Source organism: Nicotiana sylvestris, chromosome 12 (assembly GCF_000393655.2).
Source record: "Nicotiana sylvestris chromosome 12, ASM39365v2, whole genome shotgun sequence".
NCBI lineage: Eukaryota > Viridiplantae > Streptophyta > Magnoliopsida > Solanales > Solanaceae > Nicotiana > Nicotiana sylvestris.
In genome coordinates, this window is record NC_091068.1 from 157620578 (window position 1) to 157644551 (window position 23974).

Here is a 23974-nt window from a genome sequence, read left to right on the forward strand (position 1 = left end):
ATCTAAATCCGGTTGCGTTTCATCTAAATCATCATTTTCCTCATCATTTTCAAAGATAGTTTCATTAGGATAAAGAGCATTCATAACTTCTTCATTTAATTATTGACCTGGTGCAACATCATGGCAAAATTGACTATCGAAAAATTGAAAACAAGGGTTATCACTATCAAGAATAACAGGTGAAGGAGGACGGGTAACAGGTCTGGGTCGGGGAGCCGGGGGAAGAGTAGTAGCTTGGCTAATAGATTCACCAATTTTAAATTTTCCCTTACCGTTACCACCAAAAAAAAATTCAAAGAAAATGTCATATTAATTATAATTATACTAAATAAAATTAACAAAACTATAATATTAAAACTTAAGAGTTGGAACGAGTTTACCGAATTGACGAACAACTTCTTGAAAATTGAATGTCGTTGAAGACTTGAAGACTTGAATACTTCAATTCACCAACTTCACAATTTTTCACGAAATTGTAATAATAAAGTAAGCAATTATAGAAGAAAATTAGAGAGAGATTGAGAGAGATTGATGAATTTGTGAGTAAAAATGAAAGAATGGCGGGGTATTTATAGTTGAGAATTGGGAAAAAGTGTAATTATAAAAAGTTCAGGGTTGAAACAAAATTTGGGGGCCAAATGGTTATTTTTTATGTGCCAAACGGTTGAATTTGGATGGCCAACAGCTAGATTTTAAAAATCTGATTGTTGGTCATTTTTTTTAAAAAATAAATTTTAAAAAAATAGTCGTTGGGGCCCGTTTGGCCCGGTTGAACCGGCCCAGGCCCACCTGTCAGTCCCGGGCTTAACGGTCCCGGGCTCACGAGCTATTTGGGCTGTACCGGCCTGCGACGGGCTTATGCACCACTAGAGACCGGGCTCACTTGAACCGGCCCGTTTGGCACGCGGTCCTGGGTCGGGCCCGAACCACAATACAACCTTAGTTGAATGTGGACAGAATGAAATATTCGATCTAATTCATATTTAATACATAAAAAAAAAATAGGTTGACCAACGGATAATATGAATATCCATATTATTCATCACTTCTTCAATATGATCACTTTTGAGGGAATTCCTGAGAAAAATATTTAAAATAACCGGATTTACAACTGTTAATTGAAAAATAATCACAATTTCAAAGTAATAAGAATTTAGCCACTTTTTTTTTTATGTAAAGATAAAATCTGAACAAAAACACCCTTAAAAATCATGAAATATTCCAGCATAATATGCTGAAGTTCGATTTTTTTTTTATATATGAGCTTCCAACATAATGTGTTGGAATTTCATAATGTGTTGTAATTCCAATATAATATGCGGGAAGTTTATATGCCAAAGCTCCATAATCCCGCATATTATGCTGGAACTTTCAGTTTGCTGGAGTTCCAACATAATGCTAGAAGTTTATGCGCAGGAGCTCCATAATCCCACATATTATGCTGGAACTTTTCGTGTTTCAGCAAAACAATGGCTATTTTTCAATGACTTTGCAAACGCTGGCTATTTTCCAATTACCAGTACAAAAACTGGCTAGCCCGTGCCATTTTCACAAAATTCCTAGTCTCCCAAACTTGAGGGACCCCCAATATGGTCTTGCAAATGTAAAAGTTAAACCCATTATTTATCCATTTTTAAAAAAGTTCATTATCCAATTCATTTTTTAGTGAATAATATGGATAGATAAAGTTTTTAAATTCATTTTGCCACCACGAATTATTGGCCTATCGTGTATTTTAATCTATTATCTTTATCATGAATAGTTTTCTGTAATAATAAATGTAAAAGAGAGATGAATCGTGTTCTCTATGGGTGTAAGTAAAACGAAGTTGTATCAATTTAATCTTGGTTTTGAGTATGGTTCCATGTTTGTCGCCGTCACGACTCCTATAGATAAAAGACAAACATCAAATTTTAATTGAAAATTTGTCCAAACCAACGATAGAAGTGAACCAAAGATAATCAAAATATGAGAAAATTGAAAAGCCACATAATCCTCGCACTTCACTGATTTTGACTTGCTCCATCTCCATGTTTTGACGTTTATTTTTGAAATTTTGCAGTTTGCAGCTGACACTTAGTAAACAGGAAAATTAAAGTAACCATAGTATGGTGCCAATTCACATTTCGAAACGTACAACTAATAATCATACCAAATTCACATGGAGAAGTCTGTGAAGCAGATGGTGTCACTCAGAAAAAGAAGAGACATGATTTGAATGTTCTCACATGTCTGCAACTTCTGAATTTGCTGCACCCAAAAACATAACATGTAAAATCAAAAGGGAGAATTGGTAAGCAACTAAGCATACATTCTAATAACTAGAATGATAAAGAACGAATGATATTTCCATTACTGATGACAATGACAATTTATGATGAGGGATATAACCATCATCAGAGTACGAGTGAAGTGCAGTTACTTGCATTTCTAACAAAAGTACAGAACCATTTGAGCAGCAAATATGAAGATAAACAAACTTGCTTCTACCTTTATTTTATAACCATGAGAAAGGATCATATTAATTCAGCCTCTTCCTTGCCATAGTCATACACTATCTCAATCTGCATCAAGAACTTATGAATTAGGGCCCATTGTGATAGTATCACAAGAAATCAAGAATATAAGATATTGGGTGGATCTGGCACCTAGTACATGTCTATTAATAAATATATGGTAGCAACTCAAGCATGAAGAGGCAATATAGAAGTACCAAAACGAAAGCCCAATGCTTATTCTATATAATTGCCATACCAGTACAAAGAAACACGAGTGTATCATGAGAAATTGGCATGAAATGCAGTAAGCATTATGGCAGGATACTCAATTTTCTAAAAGATATATTTTCATGATACACAAGTAACTGAGTTTTGGCAATTAATATAAAGCACAAACTTGAAATGGAGTTGTTATTGCTTAGTGTTATTACTTTCCTCTCTATTTTCTGGTTATTACGTTGTTGGTGTTATCTTTCTGGATTCCTTTGTTGTTACTACTACACTATCTCGTTCCATCTTATTGTGCCGAGGTCTATCGGAAACAGCCTCTCTACTTCGAGGGTGGGACAACTAATCCCCGAATAATTAATCCTGGAATAACTTGTTTCCCAACTGAACGACCCCTAAAAGTCCGCATAACATCATGCCTACTCCCATAAACAAAAAATTGAAATCCTACACCACCAACCTTCACAGTTGATGCATGAACCTAGAAAAGTGAAGCTACAATATAGACAGTACACATAATGAGCAAATAAACAGCCAATCACTCAACTTCAATACGCACCATGGCAAGAAAGAAAATAAAAAAGATATCGATGTATTGTTGGTATCCGTATTCAGCTCACAGTACTAAACAGAAGTAAAAATATGGTATTGGTAGAAATTTACAAGGAGGATAGCAGGAAAGAACTCAAGCAACCGCTTAAAATAAATTAGAGAGGGTGCACAATGCAAATAAACTTCTAAACAGATTACCCCTTCTGGCGGTACAGGGTTTCTGTTGAACTTGGAACCACCAGGAGCCCATGGAACTGCTCATCAAAGCAAAGAAGAACAAGATACTTTTAGAAGTCCAGAATAGTAGTAAGAGTTGCTAAAAGATTTTCTCTGCCCAATTTTACTTGATAAAAAAAGAAAAATTTCTGTCCAAGATAGTCGAAACTAACATGTCCACTGAGTGTCAGCAAATTAAAGTTACTTTTTTCAGTTAAAGCCCGTTTGGATTAGCTCAAAAAAAGTGGGTTTTCAGCCGAACTAGCTTTTAAGCCAAAAAACAATAATTTGGGATTGCCCAGCTTACTGCTTTTGGCTTGTTTTAAGCAGTTTTTAACTTATTCTAAGCACTTTTTGACTTTGTCAAACACTGAAAAAAGCTAAAAAGAGCTTAAAAACTGATTTGACCAGCTTAAAAACCCATCCAAACAACCTAACACAACAGCATATGACTTTATGCTTCTCTTCCTTCGGTATCGATGCACTAATAGTGTTTAAACATATTTTTACGGCTGTTCACAATGAACATTGTAATAAGGAAGAAAATCAGATAGTCCATCAAGGAAAAGTACAATGCAGGCAATACAAGAATTTAGGAAATCCCCAGTTAGCTAGCATCTTATAAGCAGAAATCTTAGACACTATCCACTTCTAAATGTATAAGTTTCTGCCAGAAATATAGTCTTGGTTATAAAAAATTGCAGTCTTTTACTCATAATTTAGAAAAGTTATCCTCCCAGGGACCAAACATCAACGACCTCCAACTGTTGGAAGCATGTCACATAAAAAAGGGCAACCAAGCAGATCTGGACACAATCCTATGCAAGCACTAATTTAAGTAAATGATTCGAGTTGAAGACTTATTCCTCATACACTAGGGTCTCAGATGAATTCTTCTTTTTTGTTTGAAATTTCCTTCATATGAACAAAATTCAACTTGCCACATGAATTAAGAGCTCGCGATTAAATTTACCAATGTAGGGATCAGGGTGCCGCCACTTATTATAGCTTGCTTCACCATCAGCTATTAGTCTATCAATAGTTTCAACATCTTCCTGGATGTCAACAAAGTGAACAAAAAGAGAATATCAGATTACATATACAAGTGTGATAAGAATAGTACATTACTTCAGTTGCACTAATGAATGCTGCTCCTGCTTATCCCTTTGCCCATGAAATCAGCTAATACTAAGACAAGCAAGTAGATTCATTTCTTTCCGTCCTGGAAAACATTTTCTTTCATTATAAAAGTTTCTGAATGAATACTTGAAAATAGTAAAACTAAAGCAGATGATCGATTTCTTTTCATTATGTCAATTTCACATGGAGAAATCACTTCATATAAAAATAAGGACATATACATTTTTTCCTTTTCAAGAAGAAAAAAGAAGCTATAGACCTTAATCCCTACATTGAGCTGAAGACAGTTGCTTACACCAAAAACCGGTAATTTTTTGCACACAAATGCATAAAAAGAGAACTAACAAGCTGATAGACAAGATTTTTGCACATGGACAGGTCACTTTATATGACAATAAGGACATAAGTGTGTTTGATAGAAGCAAGACATTCTCATTTTCGACTGATTTATTACCAGAAAATATTTTCCACCAATAGAAAAAAATGACTTTCACAGAACATTTCCCTTCACGCATATCCCAACTCTCCATATCACTTGTTTCAAACCACACTAATACATCTTTGTAATCTTTAATACTCAAGAAATTCAGCAAAACACTATCCTTGTACTCTTTTCGTTCGAATTCTATGAGTATCAAATGGCACTTACTTTGAGAATCAACTGTCAACTTACTTCATAGTTTATACCAATCTAACCCCGAAAAATGACACAGAAAATGATTTTTCAAGGTAAACATTTCACTCCATTCCAAATGCTATGGGCCCGTCTTTCTTCTTTTTGATATGTAAAAAAATTAAAGATATAGACCTTACTTCCTACAATGAGCTTAAGCAAATTTATTTCTACCAAAAAAATTACTACAACTTTTAGCATATAAATGCCTAAAAAGGATAAAATAACATGTCAAAAATCATAAAACATCAATTTACTGGAAAAATAAATTTAAAAAAATGAAGGAGAATGAGGTCAAACCACGTGTTTGTTGGCCTCAAACCTCTCCCTGAGCGCATCGGCCTGAAACAAAAAACATAAAAAATTAACAACTTAATGAGAAAGACAATGATATGAAGAAAGGTGGAGATCGAATCCATGGTAGAGATTACATCAGAATAAAAGAGGTGACGATGAACGGCCCAATTGAGAGTGTCTCTGAGAGCACGCCTGTAGAGGATCCTCACTCTCTCCTTCTGTGCTGCTCTTCTCGCTACGTACCACGCTGATGCTACTCCGCTCATCGCTTCTCTTTCTCCCTCCTAAATCTTTCACACTCTGCTCTCCGTTTCTTCTCTTTGCTTTGAATATCCCCAAATCATGTATGCTGGGACTCACGACGTCGTTTTGATCCCCTTTTTTGGGGGGCTTTCATAAATGACAGTCAATTTTGCAAAAATAAAAAATTTCCATTTTTTATTATGTTTTGTTAAAACATATTTTATTATCATTCATACTTGCATCAATGTAGATTGCCTGAATTATATTCTTGGTGTGCTGCACTTCTACGAATGTTGTGTGAATGCAGGATACTTTGTGCACCAGACTTCCCTTGCTTTATTCAAATTAGAATTACTCCTCTCGTCACAATTTATGTGAGTTAAAAAAAAAATTTAAAACTTGTGGTTGAAACAAGCTATAGATATTTGTGTATTATTTCATTAAGGATGTTAAAAGTTAAATTATTCGATATATAGAAAGGTATAATTTTTGTTATAACAAACTAAAAAGGGAATAACACATAAATTGAGATAGAAGGAGCACTACAAAGGCATGGTATTAGATGAGTTAATTGTCGCTTTAGGTTTAATTGTTTTTTCTGGTTTATGACGTACCTATGAGCGGATTATTACTTTTTATCATCTCAGACGGTCCTTTTATTAAACGCAATATAAGGAAACAATTTATTTGTATCTGCTTGGTTTGACGTAAACAACAGGTATACATAAGTCCTTGCCCGGAATATAATTCCTCTTTTTTTCTAAAAGTAAATGATGGGTAGTCCCTGAAATGACTCTTGTTCAAGCTTTGTAGTCAATGAAGAAGGCTTTTGACTCTCCATAAGGTATAGTGTAACCTAAAGTCATATGAAATGCATATCAAAGTTATTATTAGTTAGAAATTAAACAACCAAGGTTATCTTAGTACAACACAACTGAAAACTAGAAAACTAATTCAAGCTCAAACATTGTAGGAAACAGTTCCACCAGTAGTGTATGATTCATTGATAAAATACTACTGCTAGTAGTTTCAATCAGCAAGCAAATAGTAAAGTGGTTAAATTGTACAAATAATCAATCATCTCAAAAATACTCTTCTCCATAGCTAATACTGATTACAATTTTGCATTCCACTTGCTACACTATACTCATCCAACTTATTTGTTTTTCTTCACTTCTTCATGTTCAAGACTTTCATGCCCTTAGTAAACGTATCCCTTAACGAACATTCCTTGTTTAGCTTCGTCTGATTCTCCCTCGCCAGTGTATTTGCCAAGTTGAGCGAGAGAATTGGCCTTAGCCCTGACCAGCAACGCGTCCTGAGCAGCCTTTACGTTCTCAGGAAGTCCGCCCCATGTCTTCAAGCAAGTGTTTTGAAGAGCCCTCGCGTATGAGAAAGATACGTGCCACGGGTTTGGAGCTTGGTTCATGGCATTCAAGTTGTATGTAGCCTCAACTTCTGATTGTCCACCAGATAAGAACTGTTCAAATGCCAACAAACATTGAACTAATTAGCAATAACCTTTGTTAAAAATTTGTGTTGCTTGTCACCTCAAAAGTTTACTCATTTTTCCCTCTAGTTACAGCCTTTACAGTATGCACTAACAATAAGTTGAAACTTTCTAGTGATAGTCACCAAGAATTTCTCGAAACTCTCCGCCATCTTAAAGGTAGAGTTAAGGTTTGCGTACACACTATCCTCGCCAGACCTCACTTGTGGAATTACACTCGGGTTTTTTTTTTTTTTTTTTTTTTGTTTTTGTTGTAGCTTAATTAGACATCCCAAAGCATAGGTTTCAATGGTTCTTAATGTAATTTTTATATGTTTTTTGCCTTTTTGGTAACTTTTACGAGTTTAACTTCTATACACTGACTGTGCGAAATATTTTGTTGCTATCTAAGTCATCTACTTACAATATAACTATATGTAACTGATCACAATAAGTGGAACTAGTTACCTTAAAATAAGGCAGATAACTTGCTATAACAGATTAAATTACACTAATAGCATAAAGTTCTACTACCGTCAGTGTATATAAGTTAAACTCAATGCATATATCCCAGTATATTCAGAAAGTCTTCTGGCAATCGACAAGCTTTTCTTTTCCTGTTATAAGTATTATTGTATTAACAACTACAAAATCTATATAGCTTTATGTCTTTAGCAACTCATATATATAGAACTGAGAATTAGTTTTAAAAAAAGAGTAGCCCGTTGCATTAAGTTTTTGCTATGTGCAGGATCCGAGGAAGGGATGGACCACAAAGGTCTATCGTACGCAGCCTTACCCTGCATTTCTGCAAGAGGCTGTTTCCACGGCTCGAACTAGTGACCTCCTTGTCACATGGTAGCAACTTTACCAGTTACGCCACGACTCTCCTTCAGAATTGAAAATTAGTGAAACTATAAAATTGAGAAGGAAACTTGCCATGATTCCAGGGACAGCAGGGGGAATTCTTCGGCGGAGAAGCTTGAGAGTATAATCAGCAACTTGCTCAGGAGTTGCCCTGTCTTTGCATTCAGCACCAGGAGTGACCATACTCGGCTTGAGGAGAATACCTTCAAACATGACATTGTTCTCAGCGAGGTAAAAGAAGACCTCGGCCCAAACCTGCTGTGCAACCTCAAAAGTCCTTTCAATGCCATGTTCACCATCCAACAATATTTCCGGCTCCACAATTGGGACCAAACCACTGTCCTGAGCAATAGCAGCATAGCGAGCCAAACCCCACGCTGCTTCCTTCACTGCCAATGCAGATGGTCCGTTGGGAATGCTCACGACTGTACGCCTGAAATACCAAAAACATCAAGTATATATCATTATAGTGCACCGAGTTGCCCTTTTTACTGAAGTAACTCAGATTTCCTAAAATTTACCATTTGGCAAAGCGAGCTCCTTGTTGGTAGTATGCAGCAGTACGAGAGGCAAGGCCGTCTAGACCTTGACACCATGACTCATCATTTGAACCAGCAAGCGGCACTAAACCCTGTTTTAATCAAGTCATAAGATGATCAGGAACGTAATTTGATTTCTTTTGATCATTAAAAACAACATTTTCAAGCTCAACTTATATCAGCCCGATTAACTCTTCTTCGCTCTTGCTTTATAACGCATGTAGTTTGAACCAAATTTCAAAACATAGTTGAACACCATGTTATTTTATTCGTCTGGCCTCCAACCAAAGGCGGACTCAGAATCTTAAATCATCGGGTGCAAAGTATCCTTTGCATCGACTACTTTTTCATTGTAGTGATTCTACAACGACTTACATTAAATATATAATTCCCAAAAGTGTTGCATTTCAAATATACCTTGTCAACTTTGATACCAGGAACAATATTTTGTTCAACAAGGACATCAACCATTTTGCGTCCATCAGTCGTGGATTGGTAGAGAGTCTCCTCGAAAAGAATGGCACCAGAGACGTACTGTCCAAGACCTGGAGCTGTTATAAGCAAAGTTCTATAAGCTTGGCGGTTAGCCTCAGTGTTCTCTAATCCAATGGAAGCCAAACGCTTTCCGCAAGTGGCATTGGACTCGTCCATCGCCAATATTCCACGCCCTGGTGATGCAATTGTTTTCTGCACAGTTACCATAAACACTTCATTATTACATTGGTCTTTCATTTGCCTCTTGCTCGACTTATAAACTTTTTTAAAAACTAAAAAGTGCATAAAACGATCTGCTAAATTTACCGATGAAGCATTAACGACGGCCAATTATTACTCCATCTGTCTCAATTTTTGGGGTATTGTTCGGACTTCGGATTTCGAGAGCCAAACTTCTTAATTTTGACAGTGAATTGAACATAGAATCTTTAAGTTTTTGAAATAAAATTTACATAATAAAAAACTACGTAAAAAGTATTATAAGTCACAGTAATTAACTATTCAAAATGTTTAAAAGGCATATGAGAATATTGCTGTCAAATAAAAAACTCCTTTGACGCTCGTCCGAATGGTGCCACATATATTGGGTTGGAGGGAGTAATGGATTTAACCTATATACAGATAGTGAAACCCATTTCTATACTATCAATATATTCTTTTTTACTAGTTATAACACGTTATTTACTTCATCTTTGAGGTCATCAAATTTGGATTACTTTTGGTGACTACAGGTGGATCCATGATTTAATGTTTATGAGTTTCTGCAATGACCTCGAGTAAATTTTCAATAGCAACTGAGTTCACATTCAAATATATAGATATTTAGTGAAGTTTGCGAACACATATACATTGTTTGGACAAAAGCTACTGGATTCACATGAACCCGTAGGTCGCAAGGTGAATCCTCCCCTGTCGGTGGCTACACAATATTGTAGGTTATATAACATGTTAATGTGCATACATTTTACACTATCACTGTACAAAAGTTAAACTCATTATTAATAGACGAATGAAACTTACAGCGGTCTTAACGAGCTCATCAGCATAGGAAGAAGCAGCGCGGACAGTGAGACAAGGGGCGGTTGTAGGGTGGCAACGGATTACTGAGACGGAAGATTGGCGAAGAGTTTGTCCCTTAACGAACTCAGATTTGTCAAGAACTGGAGATGATTTTAGCAGAGATGCTGAGGCCATTTTCTTGATCTTTTTCTTTTTCCTCAAAGTAAGAGTACCTTATCTCAGCTTTCTCCTCTAGTCTCTCCTTGCCACAAACAAAGTTCTCAAGCAGTTCCAAATTTATAACTGTGCTAAGACTGCAATGAGAAAACCATAATGAAGATATCTCATTTGAGGTTGTCATGCTCTGAACAATGTACACTTGCCATGTAGACATGATTTTTCTTTTTGGTGTAGTACAAGTGGTTAAAATATATGGAATTATTTCCACCTTGCAAAAGAATCTCCACTATGTTATCATATGGACTTTTCAAGTCATTAAAACTGAAAAATATTTCTTGGTTTCTTGGAGTTATTTGAGAATTGAAAGCGACAGTACAATCATGATATACTAGAGTACAATTAAGTTGGTTTGCACAAAGCAACACCGTGCCCAAACGTGAGGCTATGATTAGCAATCCATCTCCTGTAATTAATGGTTATGGCTTTGTTTCAGCAGTTTGTCTTTTCTTGAGGCAAGGATCTATAGAAAATAGCCCCTCTGCGTTCTCAAGGTAGGGGTAAGATCCGCGTACACAATATACTCCCCAGATCTCACTTGAGGGCTGATCCAATTAAGGGTTTGTGAGTTCGACAAGAATGATGCAGTTAACAGCACAGATACCAAGAAAAACCAATATGTTCGTTGCCCTCATCCTTGCATTGGCTAGCAGAATCACCAAATAAAAATGCGCCTCGCTATAGTTTACATCAATCCATGTTCTAAATAATAGTTTCATCATATCCATTCAAAAGATATAAAGACACAAATCAAAATAACTAGTTCCAATTAAGGGTTTGTGAGTTCGACAAGAATGATGTAGTTAACAGCACAGATACCAAGAAAAACCAATATGTTCGTTTAAACCAATATGTTCGTTGCCCTCATCCTTGCATTGGCTAGCAGAATCACCAAATAAAAATGCGCCTCGCTATAGTTTACATCAATCCATGTTCTAAATAATAGTTTCATCATATCCATTCAAAAGATATAAAGACACAAATCAAAATAAGTAGTTCCAAAATTCCGATATTCTAAAGTAAATGTCAATCCCAATTCGAAGAGGGAAGAAGAACAAGATATCATCAATAGTCACCCTATTGATATGGCAGGTCTTTTATCAGTCAGTACCTCCTAGGAAAACGGTCCATAAACCTTCCAGGGGGATGGTCCATAAACCTTCCCGGAGGGCGGTCCATAAACCTTCCGGAGGGGTGGTCCATAAACCTTCCGGAGGGGCACTCATAAGCTAGGTGTCCTCTTCCCCTACAGTTGTGACAGATCATCAATGGCATGCAATCTCGACTCATGTGGCCCACTTGCTGGCAGTTACGACATACAATGTCCCTATATCCTCCTCCCCCACCAAAAGGACGAGCTCCACCACCCCTCTCTTCAAGAGCACCAGCTTTGGGGCAATCTCTCGCCATATGACCAGATATATTACATAGGTTGCACACAGGATCATTTTGACAATCACGTGCCAGGTGACCAGTCTTCCTACAATTTTTGCATGCCTTGTCATTGGTGCAGTCGACTGCAATATGGCCTTGCTTGAAGCAGTTATTGCACAGCTTCAGGTCACCAGGAGGCAGGGGAGGAGCCGCGCAGTCTCTAGCACGATGTCCTGCCTTTCCACAAGTGTGGCAGATTCCTTCATTTGGACAATCTCCAGCCATGTGGCCTGGCTCTCGGCAATTCCAACAAAGAGATTTTGTGGTACACTCGGAGGCAATATGCCTGTTTAAGTTTTGGAGGCAAAGTCAAAATTAAAGGAGTAACAAATATAACTTGTTTTACCAACATTAATGACCCCAATTTTCGGGCACAAGCGTGTGTGAAAGCACTGATAGAATAGAACAACTACACCTTCTCAACAAAAGATACATGAAAGAATAAGTAATACATGTATTAGGAAAGCCAAAGAAGGAAGTCATTTTATCAAGCAACTTGTAAACACCAGCAGCATGTTGCACATACACTTCCCTTTAAGACAACACTCAAGCTCGAGTCTGGACATTGCCAGTTACCAAGTAAACTACCTTGTATTTGTTTACTGTTTAACGTTATATTAGCGATCCTGTTTAAGCAACTACTATGTACTGGCAGTTCTAATATACTTGCTAAATTTGATTGTTTGATTGTTTGGGTACTTTTACAATCTAAGTACTAATAATTACATATTATTAGTATTTCATTTCAATATGTTGCTTCCTTGCGATGTGAGTGTGTTCAGTTTTCAACAAAGCATGTTCGATTCTGTGTACTAGGTTTCAGGATATCCCCCTTAGTTACCTGTAAGCTAAAAACTATTCAGTGTGCTGCACTTAAGAGATATCAGGGTATCTTGCCCCTTGGTACCTATATCAAATATTAAGTTCTGTGTGTTGTATACTGGAAGAAAGTGATGCAAATAAATGGAACATGCAAGCAATAAAGAATGACAATATAACAGCGCCATTAGCAACTTCTGTGATTCAACTTTAATCTGTTGCACAACTGTTTCTCCAGAATACACTAAGTAAATACAATAGTAATGCTTATGCTTTCACGTTGGACGGGAAACAAGTAGTTATTTAACACAGAATATTGTAATACTTACCCTGGGAGACCACAGTTGTGACATATGGCAACATTAGGGCACTCCCGAGCAAAATGGCCGGGGCGTTTGCAGTTCTTGCAGAGACCACTCTCACTGCTTAAAACATAAACAAGTAATAACAGAAACCATGAGAAAAAGAAGAAATCTTTTCACCAAAGAGCCAAAAATTGTACACTCCGGATCTTAGAGAGAGTTAAAGAGCGGGTAAAATAGCATACTCCAAGAAATTTGTGTATTAAAATAATTCTTTTTGTTTCCACATTCCTTTTGAACTCATTGAGGAATGTATGCAAATGAAATGTGAGGTATGAGGTCAAAATAGATAGGCTAGATTTGATTAGACTCTGGCTACATAAGATCCATAACTTCACTAGCAAAAAAAAAGAAGCAAAATAGTGCTATAACAAAGAACAATTTTTAAAAAAAATGAGAAACCTCATTATTGAACAAAATCCATATCAACTTATCAGAAAATGTAACAGTTCAAGGTATAAAACATTTGAGCTTAATAAGTTCCGGTATTTAACATAAAAGGCACTAATCAGCAGGGATACTGATCATCCCAATTTCACACTTGAGCATTTGGGTCTTATGGAAGTCTAACATTGGACTGCCAAATCAGTTTCCAAACAGCCACGTCAAAGCGTAGTCTAATTATTACTCTAATAATTACAGAACAGCATTACACACCGCAGGGAAATATCTTGAACATAAGTATAAATTCAGTTCAACACTCCAAACATGCATATCAAAACACCCATATAATAATTAGCCTCCATCCAACTCGAACAGACCCAGATCTCTTTGCTCCCACCAACAGGTGCTAGAATGAGAATAGCTAAACATACAAATGATTAAAACCAGAGAACCTGAAACCCCGACGTGACTCCCGTCTATATGGTGCATCACGGTTGGAGAACCGTTGTGTACGGATTTTGCGATCCACTGGGCTCCTGCTCCTGCTCCTGCTTCTGCTCCTGCTCCTGCTTCGGCTTCTGCTGCCCGATCTCATATTCAAAACCAACACAAACAGAACCACCAATTAACGACCTGCTAAAATATCACCACTCCACCACCCAGCTGCTGCCTCCTCCCTGTCCACCACAACCACACATCCAAGACCACATCAGTCCAAATAAACCTTAACTGTACTCCTTTCATTTTAAATACCAAATTCCAACACCACTACAGAGATATTATTCAATATACAAGCATCAAAAGCTTGTTGATTCAGGAAACATCATCCCCAGCTACATCCTCCTAAATATAGAGCATATCTCTTGTGACAAACACATGCCAGCACCACCACATAATCATTAACTACTACTTGTCATACAACAGCTGACAACTGATTCCCAACTTCAAAGACATATGGAGATGGTTTCCTTTGCTGACAGAAAGCTCAAATAAGTGTTGATAGAAGCAAAACCTTTTACCAGAAACAGCAAGTACTTTTGGAGTATAAACAAGTTAAAATCAATAATATGTCATGGAAATTAGAGTTGTGAAACTAAATTTTTTATTTTCTCAATAAAATACCATTATCCTTCCTTTTCTTTTATAAATCAAATGCCATTTTCCTTCTGGTCCAGCTGCAATAGACAAGCAACAACATGGTCTCACAAAAATTAAAACAGAAGCATATTTGCCATATATGGGCCCTTCACATTGGTAATAATAACTAAAAACTTCGGTGTCCAGCCAAAACCCAGTCTCAATGAATAGCTCCTGAAATTCCTTTATTTTCCATCAACCCTAACCCCAAGTGACAATGGTACTACTCTCTCCGTCTCATTTTATGTGTCTTAGTTCGACTGGGTACAAGTTTAAGAATGTAAAAACTTTTGAATCTTGTGGTCTTAAACTAATGGTGTGTATAACATGCCAAAAATACCCTTGAATCTTGTGGCCTTAAACTTCCCATGCCATTCCTATAAGGGAGCATCATTGAGGGTAAAATGGGAATGCTGAAATTAAGATCGTTAAATATAGAAAGGTGATTTAAACAGATTAAAAAGGAAAGCAAGACACGTAAAATTGAAACGGGGTACTAGTTTTAATCTGCTAGTCTATGCCCTCTATTTTTGGAGATTAGCACCTGATAGTGTTTGCCTTGCTCACCAGGTATCATTAAATTCTAAGGATGTCAGCCCGAGTTAAGCTGAGACCATTCATGGAGAGCTACTAATAGAAAGGAAATGAAACCACTACTAAAAGCAAGTATCAAGAAATTCAGCACGATTTACCATAGAGACATCACAGAAGTTTGTGGATCCACCTCTTAACATATAACAACTCATAAATCAACTATCCGCACCAGCAACATTCTCACCCACGTTTCTTCTAATGATGCTAAACAAAGGTTGCCACAGTTTATAAAACTTTCCATACACCCTAGCCCTCTCACTTCAAAGAGACATCAGACAACACCTTGACCTAACATAAGCACAAGCGCATACAGAATGGAGATAGTGTAAGGCACCAGATTCCTACCCTTGGATATCTGCTACTACCACTGCGTACATTCTTTAATAACAAAGCTCTCCGCAACTATATCTTCTCTTAGCTTGAAAGGCTATCTGAGTGAACCCATTGCTTTTTTTCTTCTTTATTCTTTTTTCTTTTTAAATGAGGTATAGAATGGATCCATTACAACAACAACAAACCCAGTAGAGAATGGATCCATTACATCAATCATATATCGGTTGAAGAGTTCCCTTTCTATTTCTTTTTGTTTGTTTCTGTTTTGACAAGTTAAAGATGCCAGGTCAGCACATGACCCTTTCTGCTTCGGATAAGTGCCAAATTATATATTTCTCACTACTTTTTCCTTTTCTTGCCGAAGAAAAAAGTTACTCTCTCTATCTTCAATCTGATAGTCCCATTCAATTTCTAATGGTTAATTATCAGAGTGTGACTGGTAGTAAATAATTCGCTTCCCAAATATAGAAGTTAAAAATTTAGACGTACCTGAAAAAATAACACACAAACTACAAAGTTCTGCATTTCAAGTTTACTGAAACAATAATAAAATAAAACGAACACAAAACTCTTAGGCAAAATATGAATTTGTTGGACCGCAGGAAAATGTTCAATATTACTGAGTAAATACATATACTTTTAACTTTAAAAGGGACTTTTCTGAATTCAGGAGGAAGCTTCATGGTACAGATTCAAGTCATGTTCCCAGCTACAAGTAATAATCATTTTCATCATGCAGCTAACCGATAACTTCCCAATCCATCCCCATTTACATCCTTTCCCAATCTTATCATCTTCAATATTCGTATCACAATTCCTCCTTACTCTAGTCTATCAATATCTTCACATGAATCGCACCCACAGGGTATATGATCATCATCTAAGTTGCTCGGACTCGGGTGCGGGTATCTGATACGAGACGGATCCGAGTATCGGAGTCAACAAAATCTAAATTTTAAGATTCGGGGGTGCGGATCCGGATATGGATACGGGTGCGGGGATTCGGCTAAAAATAATAGAGCTATAAAAATATTGTAAATTTTGAGAGATATTCTGTGAAAAACTTGCATGAATATTGTAGAATTCAATCTTTCACTCTCCAAGATGGACATTATTCTTTCATTCTCCTAAATCTGTTTTATTTTTTATTTTTGAGAAATCAAAATCTCAATTTTTCTCCCAAATTTGTCGATGGACTCCAGTCAAAGTGTCTGAAGTCAGTTAACCGTATACGGGACGTATCCCGCTCCCGCTCCCGTCCCGGTCTCGTATCGGGACGGGGACGGCATCAAAATCGAAGAGTCCGCGCAACTTAGATCATCATAACCCACTGGCCAACAACAACTACGGCTCAATCCTAAACAAGTTAGGATCAACACCATAACCCATTGGCCTAAAGAATTAAATATACTCTGCAATTTCATTCAACGCTCCTTCCTCAGAAAATGAAGAACAAAAGAAAAAAAATTCTTTGCCTTATGTGTATGCCAGGCCGGAAATGTTAAACAAGATTCCAGATTCAACTTCAGCCTTCACCTTTAGCTTCAAAAGTCCTCTTTTATTATTTTATCTTTTTTTGTTGGGGGAGGAAGGGATAAAGAGCTTCAATATATTCAGATATCTTCAATTCATTCGCCAAAAAGTTAATTGGAATCCATAAGCAGAATCGTAAAATAGCTCATCTCCACCACCAATGCTTCGCAGCCAGAGAGCAATGATCCACGCATTAGAACACAAAATTCTCTCAGCTTCTCATTAACCATTAGTACTTTCTACCTGTTCAAAAGTAACAACGAAGCAGTTGTATCCCCATTCAGCTTCCTCCCAATTTACAACATCCCTTAGATATTTCACCACTTCTTTCTCCAGAAAATTTTGGACAGGAAAACACTATGCAAGACAAATCATTAGAAACCCACAAAACTGTAGATCTATTAGGAATAGATGAAGAAACTGTAGGGAAAATATTTGCCTTATCCAAGGGTGTGGCCTACTGGTCAATGAAGTGGGAGGCAAACCATGAAGTCTAAGTTTCAAATCCCAAAGGGGACAAATAATTACTAGGTAATTTCTTCTCATCTGCCTAAACTTCTGTTATTGGGAGGTAACAATTACCCATTGAAATAGTCCATATTCGTGCAAGCTAGCCTGGACACCACTGTCCTAGAAAAAGTAAACAATAATTCCGAAATGTATGCAAGTCAATATTCATGTCCCAACATGACCAAAAAATCCGAGTTTAAGAATCTCTCCAGCTACAATCACCAATGAAACCTAAATCAATCAATGAACTAAGCTTTAATCGCCCAACTATGAATCCTCTATATCAATTCAACTTTTATTCACCCATTTCATTCAGTACTGGTAAATTAAAAAAAAAAAAAAAAAAACTAGAAACATACAAAGATGTAACTGCCAAATGAAATTGAAAATGATGGTAAAGAGCTTTAGCAGAGAACATATAGTACAGGTCATTAATTAACAAGTAAATAATAAACCCAAAATTAATTGCGTAGAAAGACGATAGAGAGAAAGAAGAATGAACCTGAAGCAGCGAACGCTTGTTAATGATAGATCCGGCGCTTAGGTGTAGGTGTAGGTTTAGGTTTAGGGATACTGCAAGTAGAAATAGAGAGAAATAGAGTTACAAGAAAGAAGCAATAGATAAGGGGCGAGACGGAGAAATAGCTGTTGGCTGAATACACTATTAGGGCTAGTTTGGTAGGAGGCATAATAATTAAGAAAAACTTATCCGTTGTCACAAAATTGTGGTATAATTAATCCTGAGATTAGTTATTCCGGTATTGTAATATTTCTTTATCCTCATAAAAATATAGAATAACTAATCCCGGAATAACTTTTTTCCAACCAAACAAATTATTTTGAATATAATTTTTGAATAAATTGTATTATTTATTGTCGTTTCATGATATTACGCACTAATAATATAAAAATAAACGGTACGAATAAAATTATTATATAAAAATATAAGAATAAAATAAAATTATTTAGTACTAAGAAAAGACAAAATGAGAGAGAAAAATAAGGTAACGACATAACAACACCTATTCGGTCGTTATATAAATGTTAACTTTCGTCATTACATAATGAACGATTTAACAATATGATATAATAATGTTTAAATAACAATAAAAAAATAAATATTATATTTAAAGTAACAATACGATATAATACAATATATGAGTAACAACAATCCAAACAAGTTATTAGGTTCCAGTGTCACTGCCATGCATTATTATTTTATATTTTCACGTGTAATCAGGCTTGAATATAAGGAGGCACATTGAATATATAATTCGGTAAATAAAACTATGTACTTTCTAACAATTAATTGTTAAATGAGATAATCACACATTTTAATAATATTTGTTCATAAGGGTTGCGTGCAGTTGATGTAATACCCAATGCTTCAAATCACACTATTTTTCATGATTGAGTGATAAATTAAGTTTAAGTACCATATGTTAATTAAATAAATGCAAAACTAAACATGAATAAGTTTTTGCCATATGCTTTGACTGGCTTTGATGCGAGATTTGGCGTTTGTTTTGAATTCAAAGAATTGATTTTGCACTTACTCGTCTCTAGGGATGGCAATAGAGCGGTGCTAATTTTTTCTTATGGAAGGGGGGCAGGTTTGGTCTTATGAAGATGCAAGTGGAGCGGGTTGAAAACTTTTTTTACATAATCTGGTGTCGGGCGGGGCGGGGCGGGGCGTGTGTTTCCTCCATTCACATTTAAAAACTCAATGACTTTGTTGGGAAGAAAAATTGCTACAATTTGCTGATGAGATTAGATCTAAATATATTTGGATATTATCTAGGAAGAAAAATTTGATCCGGAGATTATCTCAGATTTCAATGCTAATTAGGAATTTAGGATACGTTTCAAACATTTTAATTCAAAAAATCAATCATAAAGCCACTAAAATTCATTATTTTTTAGAATCAGTGCAGAGGCTCCATCATTGTTTCTGGACATTCTCATTTGCCTCAGGGCTACATGCTAATTTGTCAAAGAGTGCAGTTTATTATGGGGGTATGGATCTTATGCAAAAGGCAGTTGTCATCCAAGCTCTTGGTTACACTGAGGGGCAATTGCCTTTTAAATGCTTAGGGGTTCCACTAAACACTAAAAAGCTATCCATTCTTCAGTGTCAGCCCCTCATTACTAAAATGGTAGCAAAAATAACATCCTGGATAGCAAAAAAATTATCCTATGCTGGCAGAGCTCAGTTGGTACAAACAATGTTGTTTGGAATACAATTTTATTGGGCGCAGTTGTTTACACTACCAGTTAAGGTTGTCAAATTAATTGAGGCCTACTGTAGAATGTACCTATGGTCTGGTGGAAATATGATTACCAAAAAATCACTGCTTGCTTGGAAAAAAGTATGTCTCCCTAAATCTGTAAGGGGACTCAACCTTACTAATCTGCGGGTGTGGAATAGTGCTGTTATTGCCAAGTCCTACTGTGATCTAACTCATAAGCAAGATAAGTTGTGGATTCATGCTTATTATGTTAAAATGCAAATGATTGATGATATGAGCATCCCTCAGAGTGCAAGCTGGATGATCAGGAAGATCCTTGAAGCTAAATAGATCATCAACCAACTTCACAGACCACTGGATGAACAAAAGAGTATGATTAAGTACATATACTTACAATTAATACCAATATACCCTAAGATGGATTGGAGATGCTTAATGTTTCAGAACAATGCTAGACCTAAAGTCATATTTACTATGTGGCTACCGAACCATGGAAGGCTGCTAACAAAAGATAGGCTGAAGAGATGGGGTCTCCATATGAATAGACATGTGTATTGTGCCAGTCTGATAAGTAAACAAAGGAACACTTATTTGCAGAATGTGCATATGCCAATAGATTATGGACCAGGATATCTCAATGGGCTCAATTCCACTCCACTGTTCCCAACACTAGGATACGGTATTTTCATTTTACCATTCAACACTCAAAGAGAAAGATAGCTTCAACAATGCTACTTAAAATGATGTATGTTGAATATATACATGTGCTATGGAGACAAAGAAATAGTCGAATATTTGAGGGCGCAAGTAGAGAATATGAAGCCTTGGCAAGAGAGATTGTGAGCATGTGCTACTTCAAGGCAGATAGGAAAGTGAGGGGTCTGACACAGAATCTATGTTTTTAAAAAAGAAAAAAGTAAGGGGTCTGATACAGAATTTATGTTTTTAAAAAAGAAAAAAGTAAGGTAGTCATAGTGTTTTTTGTGCTTATTTAGATACCGCTTGTATAAGGATATGAAGAACAGATAATATTAGGTTCTTGGGTACTCCTTGTAGAGAACAACTAGCTGGGAGATGTTATGCTATGCTTTATACTATTATCCTTGGTGATTAATAATAATTTTAATTACCAAAAAAATTCATTATTTGCCAATAATGTCCGGAATCGTGATTTTCAATTAAGAGCATGTTTGGAAAGTCATATGTAAATTGGAATTGAATGTAATTAGGTATAATTACACATTTTGACATGTTTGTTTGACCAAATAAATACTTGGTTGGTGAGGAATTGGGTGTAATTGAGAGAGAGTAATTACACTCTTCAATTCTCACGGGAAGGAAAGGGAGTAAAGAATTGGGAATAATTACATGATGTAATTACAAGACTAACCTTTTCAGTTCTTTTTTTCCCCTATTTCAATAGTATATTATTCATTCATAGGAAACAAAGATGATAGAAAAACCAAAACGTTTCTACTTCACTTCTTCAGTTCTAGCATTGTCTCTGCTCCAGGTAACTTCTTTTTTTTTTCCCTTTCGTATTTCAAATTTTATAGATAGTTGATGTTAGTGGCGAAGCCAGGATTTTCATTAAGGGGAATCAAAATATAAAGGAATAAACTCACCAAGAAGCCAAGAGGTGTCAATATATTATGTGTGTGTGTGTATATATATATATATATATATATATATTTTATCCAGCTACACAGTATAATTTTCCGATGAAGGGGTATCGGTTGACACCCCTTGGGTGCATGTGGCTCCGCCACTAACTACTTGATTCCTGTTGAACTATTTTATTTCCTTAACTTCACGTTGCCTTGAGGTATAGTGTTGAAATTTTTACCTTTCAATTTTAGAAGGGTGAAATTTGGATAGAAGAATAATTTTAAATTTGGACATATCATTCTACTTCACAACTAATGCATACAAATACCATTTCTTATCATATTCAGTTTTCATATTGTGATAGTGTATTATATTGAAAAGAGAAAAAATGGATATGTAAAAAAGGTTGTACTATTTGTGTGTAGAAATCTTTGTATTTTCCCTAATTTATGCCATTAAGTTTTCCATGACCTATGCCATTAAAATAGAATTGGAGAACCTTAATATATTAGAATATTTACTTTAAAGTGAGTTGCTTGTCAGCGCTCCTGGATAATCAATGATAAACTTTTTATGCAATTATAGATGAATCACTATGCTTTGTTCATTTTCTGTCACGTATATCCTTTACCTCTTGTCTGACTTGATTAAGCATCTATGAATCTCATGAACATATTGCAGAATCGTATAATTTTATTTATGTAGGATATCAACTAACCAAACATCTAAGGTTAGAAAACCATACACCAAATGGAGTGAAGTTCAAGACAAACTTTTTATTTTACCGCTGAACAAGTTAAGTTAGGAAGAACGCAACAAGGAGCTTTAACAATCGAGGGATGAGATGGTTTAGAAAGAGAAATGAATAAGTTATATGGGGACACATTAGATAAGACGAAAATGAAAAATAGGATGAGAACCTTGAAGAAAACTTATGCTACTATGAATAGAATGGTGCAACATAGTGGATTTGGATGCAATAAAGAAACTCGAAAAGTTGATGTCGAAGATGATGTTCGGGAGCAGTACCTTGCAGTAAGTCATACAATTCTTTTTTTCTTTTATAGCTAAAGTTTGAATATAAGTTATTTGTTTCTCTAATTAGAATATTGGTTATATTATAGGCTCACCAAAAGATGCTTAATATAGGACGAATAAATTGCCAAACTATAATACTTTGACTTTGATTTTTAGAGACACTGTCGCTGATGGTAGGAATGGATGTGAAATTAATGATACGACGGATTTTCAAAATGAATTTTCTGATGAGGAGATAACTGGCGAAAAAATTATTACACCTGCTTCTAAAGATGCACAGTCTATTGACCATATATATCTTGATCAAAACATAAGCTTTACGAGTACTAAAATAACTTAATCAATTAGTCAGTATAAGAGAGGGGAGAAAAGGACATTTAGCTGAGGAACAAACTTTGGCATCTCGTCCAAAAATGAATTAGGAATTCTATTGGAATTAGTTTGGCTAAATTTATTGATAGATGGATGGCCATAGGCGAAGAGCAAATAAGGCTACAACATGAACCAACGAATACTTTTGCGGAGAAATTAATGTCTTTGATAATGGAACTAGAATTGGACGATGCATGAATATACAAGTTATTGATCTCCTTACAAATGAGAGAAATGTTGAATTCTTTGTTGCTATGGCTCCTCTGCTTAGAAAGAATGGGTCATGCATAAACTTGGATTATATGATTGATGTCGTTAGTGTTGTGTTTTTGTTGTTCAGATGAAGCTATAAGTTAGTATCTTATTTTCTTTTGGATTATGTTAACTGTTAGCCGCAGACATGAGCACCTTCTACTTTTGCTTATGCTTTATATATTATATGAAAATCATGGATTTTAATCCATCAATGGACCATCAATGCTTTATATAACTTCTTCCTATTTTGTTCTTTTTCATTAATTGCTACAATGAGCTCCATGGACCTAAGCATGTATTATTTGTTTTTGAAAACAGTATGTTTTCTCTTATGCTATTATAGTTGCAAATTTTAATTTTTTTCATGTCATATAAGATGCCAAATAAAGACCAATTCATGATGTTTCTTGCGAAATGTGTGCTTTTAGTTAGCATTATTGGAAAGGATTTAGGTATTGGACCAAAAGAAAGAGTGCACCGGTCAATTTTAACTGGAGCAAAGTTTATTAAAGATTTGATTGAAGGACATTCCCGTGAATGTTATGACCTACTACGTATGAATGTCGGATGTTTCTTACATCTTGCAGATGAGATGAAAACAATAAGTCTATTAACTGATTCAAAAAAAGTCATAGTTAAGGAACAATTGGCCATATTTGTATTTACATTAGCTCATAATGAAAGGAATAGAGTCGTACAAAATTGTTTTCAAGATTAAGGAGAAACCATTAGCCGTTATTTTAATAAGTGTTTGAAAGCTTGTCTACGACTAAGAAAATACTATGTCAAGCAAGCATGAAAAGGTGTTTGATAAAAGTTTGAAAACCATTAGCCGTTATTTTAATAAGTGTTTGAAAGCTTGTCTACAACTAA

General features: G+C 35.7%; 3 protein-coding genes across 6 annotated transcripts; all 3 read right to left on the bottom strand.

The window, feature by feature from the left end:
* Positions 1 to 2010: 2010 nt before the first annotated feature.
* Positions 2011 to 5975, bottom strand: LOC104228371 (NADH dehydrogenase [ubiquinone] 1 beta subcomplex subunit 9-like). The gene is made up of 6 exons (XM_009780826.2): positions 5739 to 5975; positions 5608 to 5649; positions 4468 to 4549; positions 3477 to 3532; positions 2491 to 2564; positions 2011 to 2250 (listed from the first exon to the last, which is right to left on the bottom strand). The coding sequence occupies exons 1-5, from the start codon at positions 5868 to 5870 to the stop codon at positions 2517 to 2519; spliced, it is 360 nt and encodes a 119-aa protein (XP_009779128.1). The 5' UTR covers positions 5871 to 5975; the 3' UTR covers positions 2011 to 2250; positions 2491 to 2516.
* Positions 5976 to 6814: 839 nt separating this feature from the next.
* On the bottom strand, positions 6815 to 10668 carry LOC104228370 (fructose-bisphosphate aldolase 1, chloroplastic-like). The gene is made up of 5 exons (XM_009780825.2): positions 10258 to 10668; positions 9160 to 9429; positions 8725 to 8834; positions 8276 to 8636; positions 6815 to 7327 (listed from the first exon to the last, which is right to left on the bottom strand). The coding sequence occupies exons 1-5, from the start codon at positions 10429 to 10431 to the stop codon at positions 7049 to 7051; spliced, it is 1194 nt and encodes a 397-aa protein (XP_009779127.1). The 5' UTR covers positions 10432 to 10668; the 3' UTR covers positions 6815 to 7048.
* A 621-nt stretch (positions 10669 to 11289) lies between these two features.
* Positions 11290 to 18218, bottom strand: LOC104228369 (cellular nucleic acid-binding protein homolog). Of its 4 annotated transcripts, none has more exons than XM_009780824.2 (4): positions 18082 to 18218; positions 13925 to 14149; positions 13056 to 13148; positions 11290 to 12193 (listed from the first exon to the last, which is right to left on the bottom strand). In XM_009780824.2, exons 2-4 carry the CDS (start codon positions 14065 to 14067, stop codon positions 11578 to 11580), a joined length of 852 nt encoding a protein of 283 aa, XP_009779126.1. In that variant the 5' UTR covers positions 14068 to 14149; positions 18082 to 18218; the 3' UTR covers positions 11290 to 11577. The 4 variants fall into 4 exon arrangements, with proteins under 4 accessions (XP_009779126.1, XP_009779124.1, XP_070021517.1 ...); XM_009780822.2 differs by having other exon boundaries at positions 13056 to 13151; XM_070165416.1 differs by having other exon boundaries at positions 13925 to 14445; positions 18082 to 18195.
* Between the last annotated feature and the right edge of the window lie 5756 nt (positions 18219 to 23974).

What these genes read in the sequence shown, in the direction of transcription:
- LOC104228371 (XM_009780826.2), bottom strand. Translation starts at nt 5,870, where the DNA reads ATGAGCGGAGTAGCATCAGCGTGGTACGTAGCGAGAAGAGCAGCACAG. An exon ending in GCACCCTGATCCCTACATTG is followed by an intron (nt 3,533 to 4,467) that starts GTAAATTTAATC and finishes TTTGATGAGCAG; the next exon opens with TTCCATGGGCTCCTGGTGGT. An exon ending in ACCCTGTACCGCCAGAAGGG is followed by an intron (nt 2,565 to 3,476) that starts GTAATCTGTTTA and finishes TTCTTGATGCAG; the next exon opens with ATTGAGATAGTGTATGACTA.
- LOC104228370 (XM_009780825.2), bottom strand. Translation starts at nt 10,431, where the DNA reads ATGGCCTCAGCATCTCTGCTAAAATCATCTCCAGTTCTTGACAAATCT. An exon ending in ATGAGCTCGTTAAGACCGCT is followed by an intron (nt 9,430 to 10,257) that starts GTAAGTTTCATT and finishes GTAACTGTGCAG; the next exon opens with AAAACAATTGCATCACCAGG. An exon ending in CTGGTATCAAAGTTGACAAG is followed by an intron (nt 8,835 to 9,159) that starts GTATATTTGAAA and finishes TGATTAAAACAG; the next exon opens with GGTTTAGTGCCGCTTGCTGG.
- LOC104228369 (XM_009780822.2), bottom strand. Translation starts at nt 14,067, where the DNA reads ATGAGATCGGGCAGCAGAAGCCGAAGCAGGAGCAGGAGCAGAAGCAGG. An exon ending in GAGTCACGTCGGGGTTTCAG is followed by an intron (nt 13,152 to 13,924) that starts GTTCTCTGGTTT and finishes TTATGTTTTAAG; the next exon opens with CAGTGAGAGTGGTCTCTGCA. An exon ending in CACAACTGTGGTCTCCCAGG is followed by an intron (nt 12,194 to 13,055) that starts GTAAGTATTACA and finishes AAACTTAAACAG; the next exon opens with GCATATTGCCTCCGAGTGTA.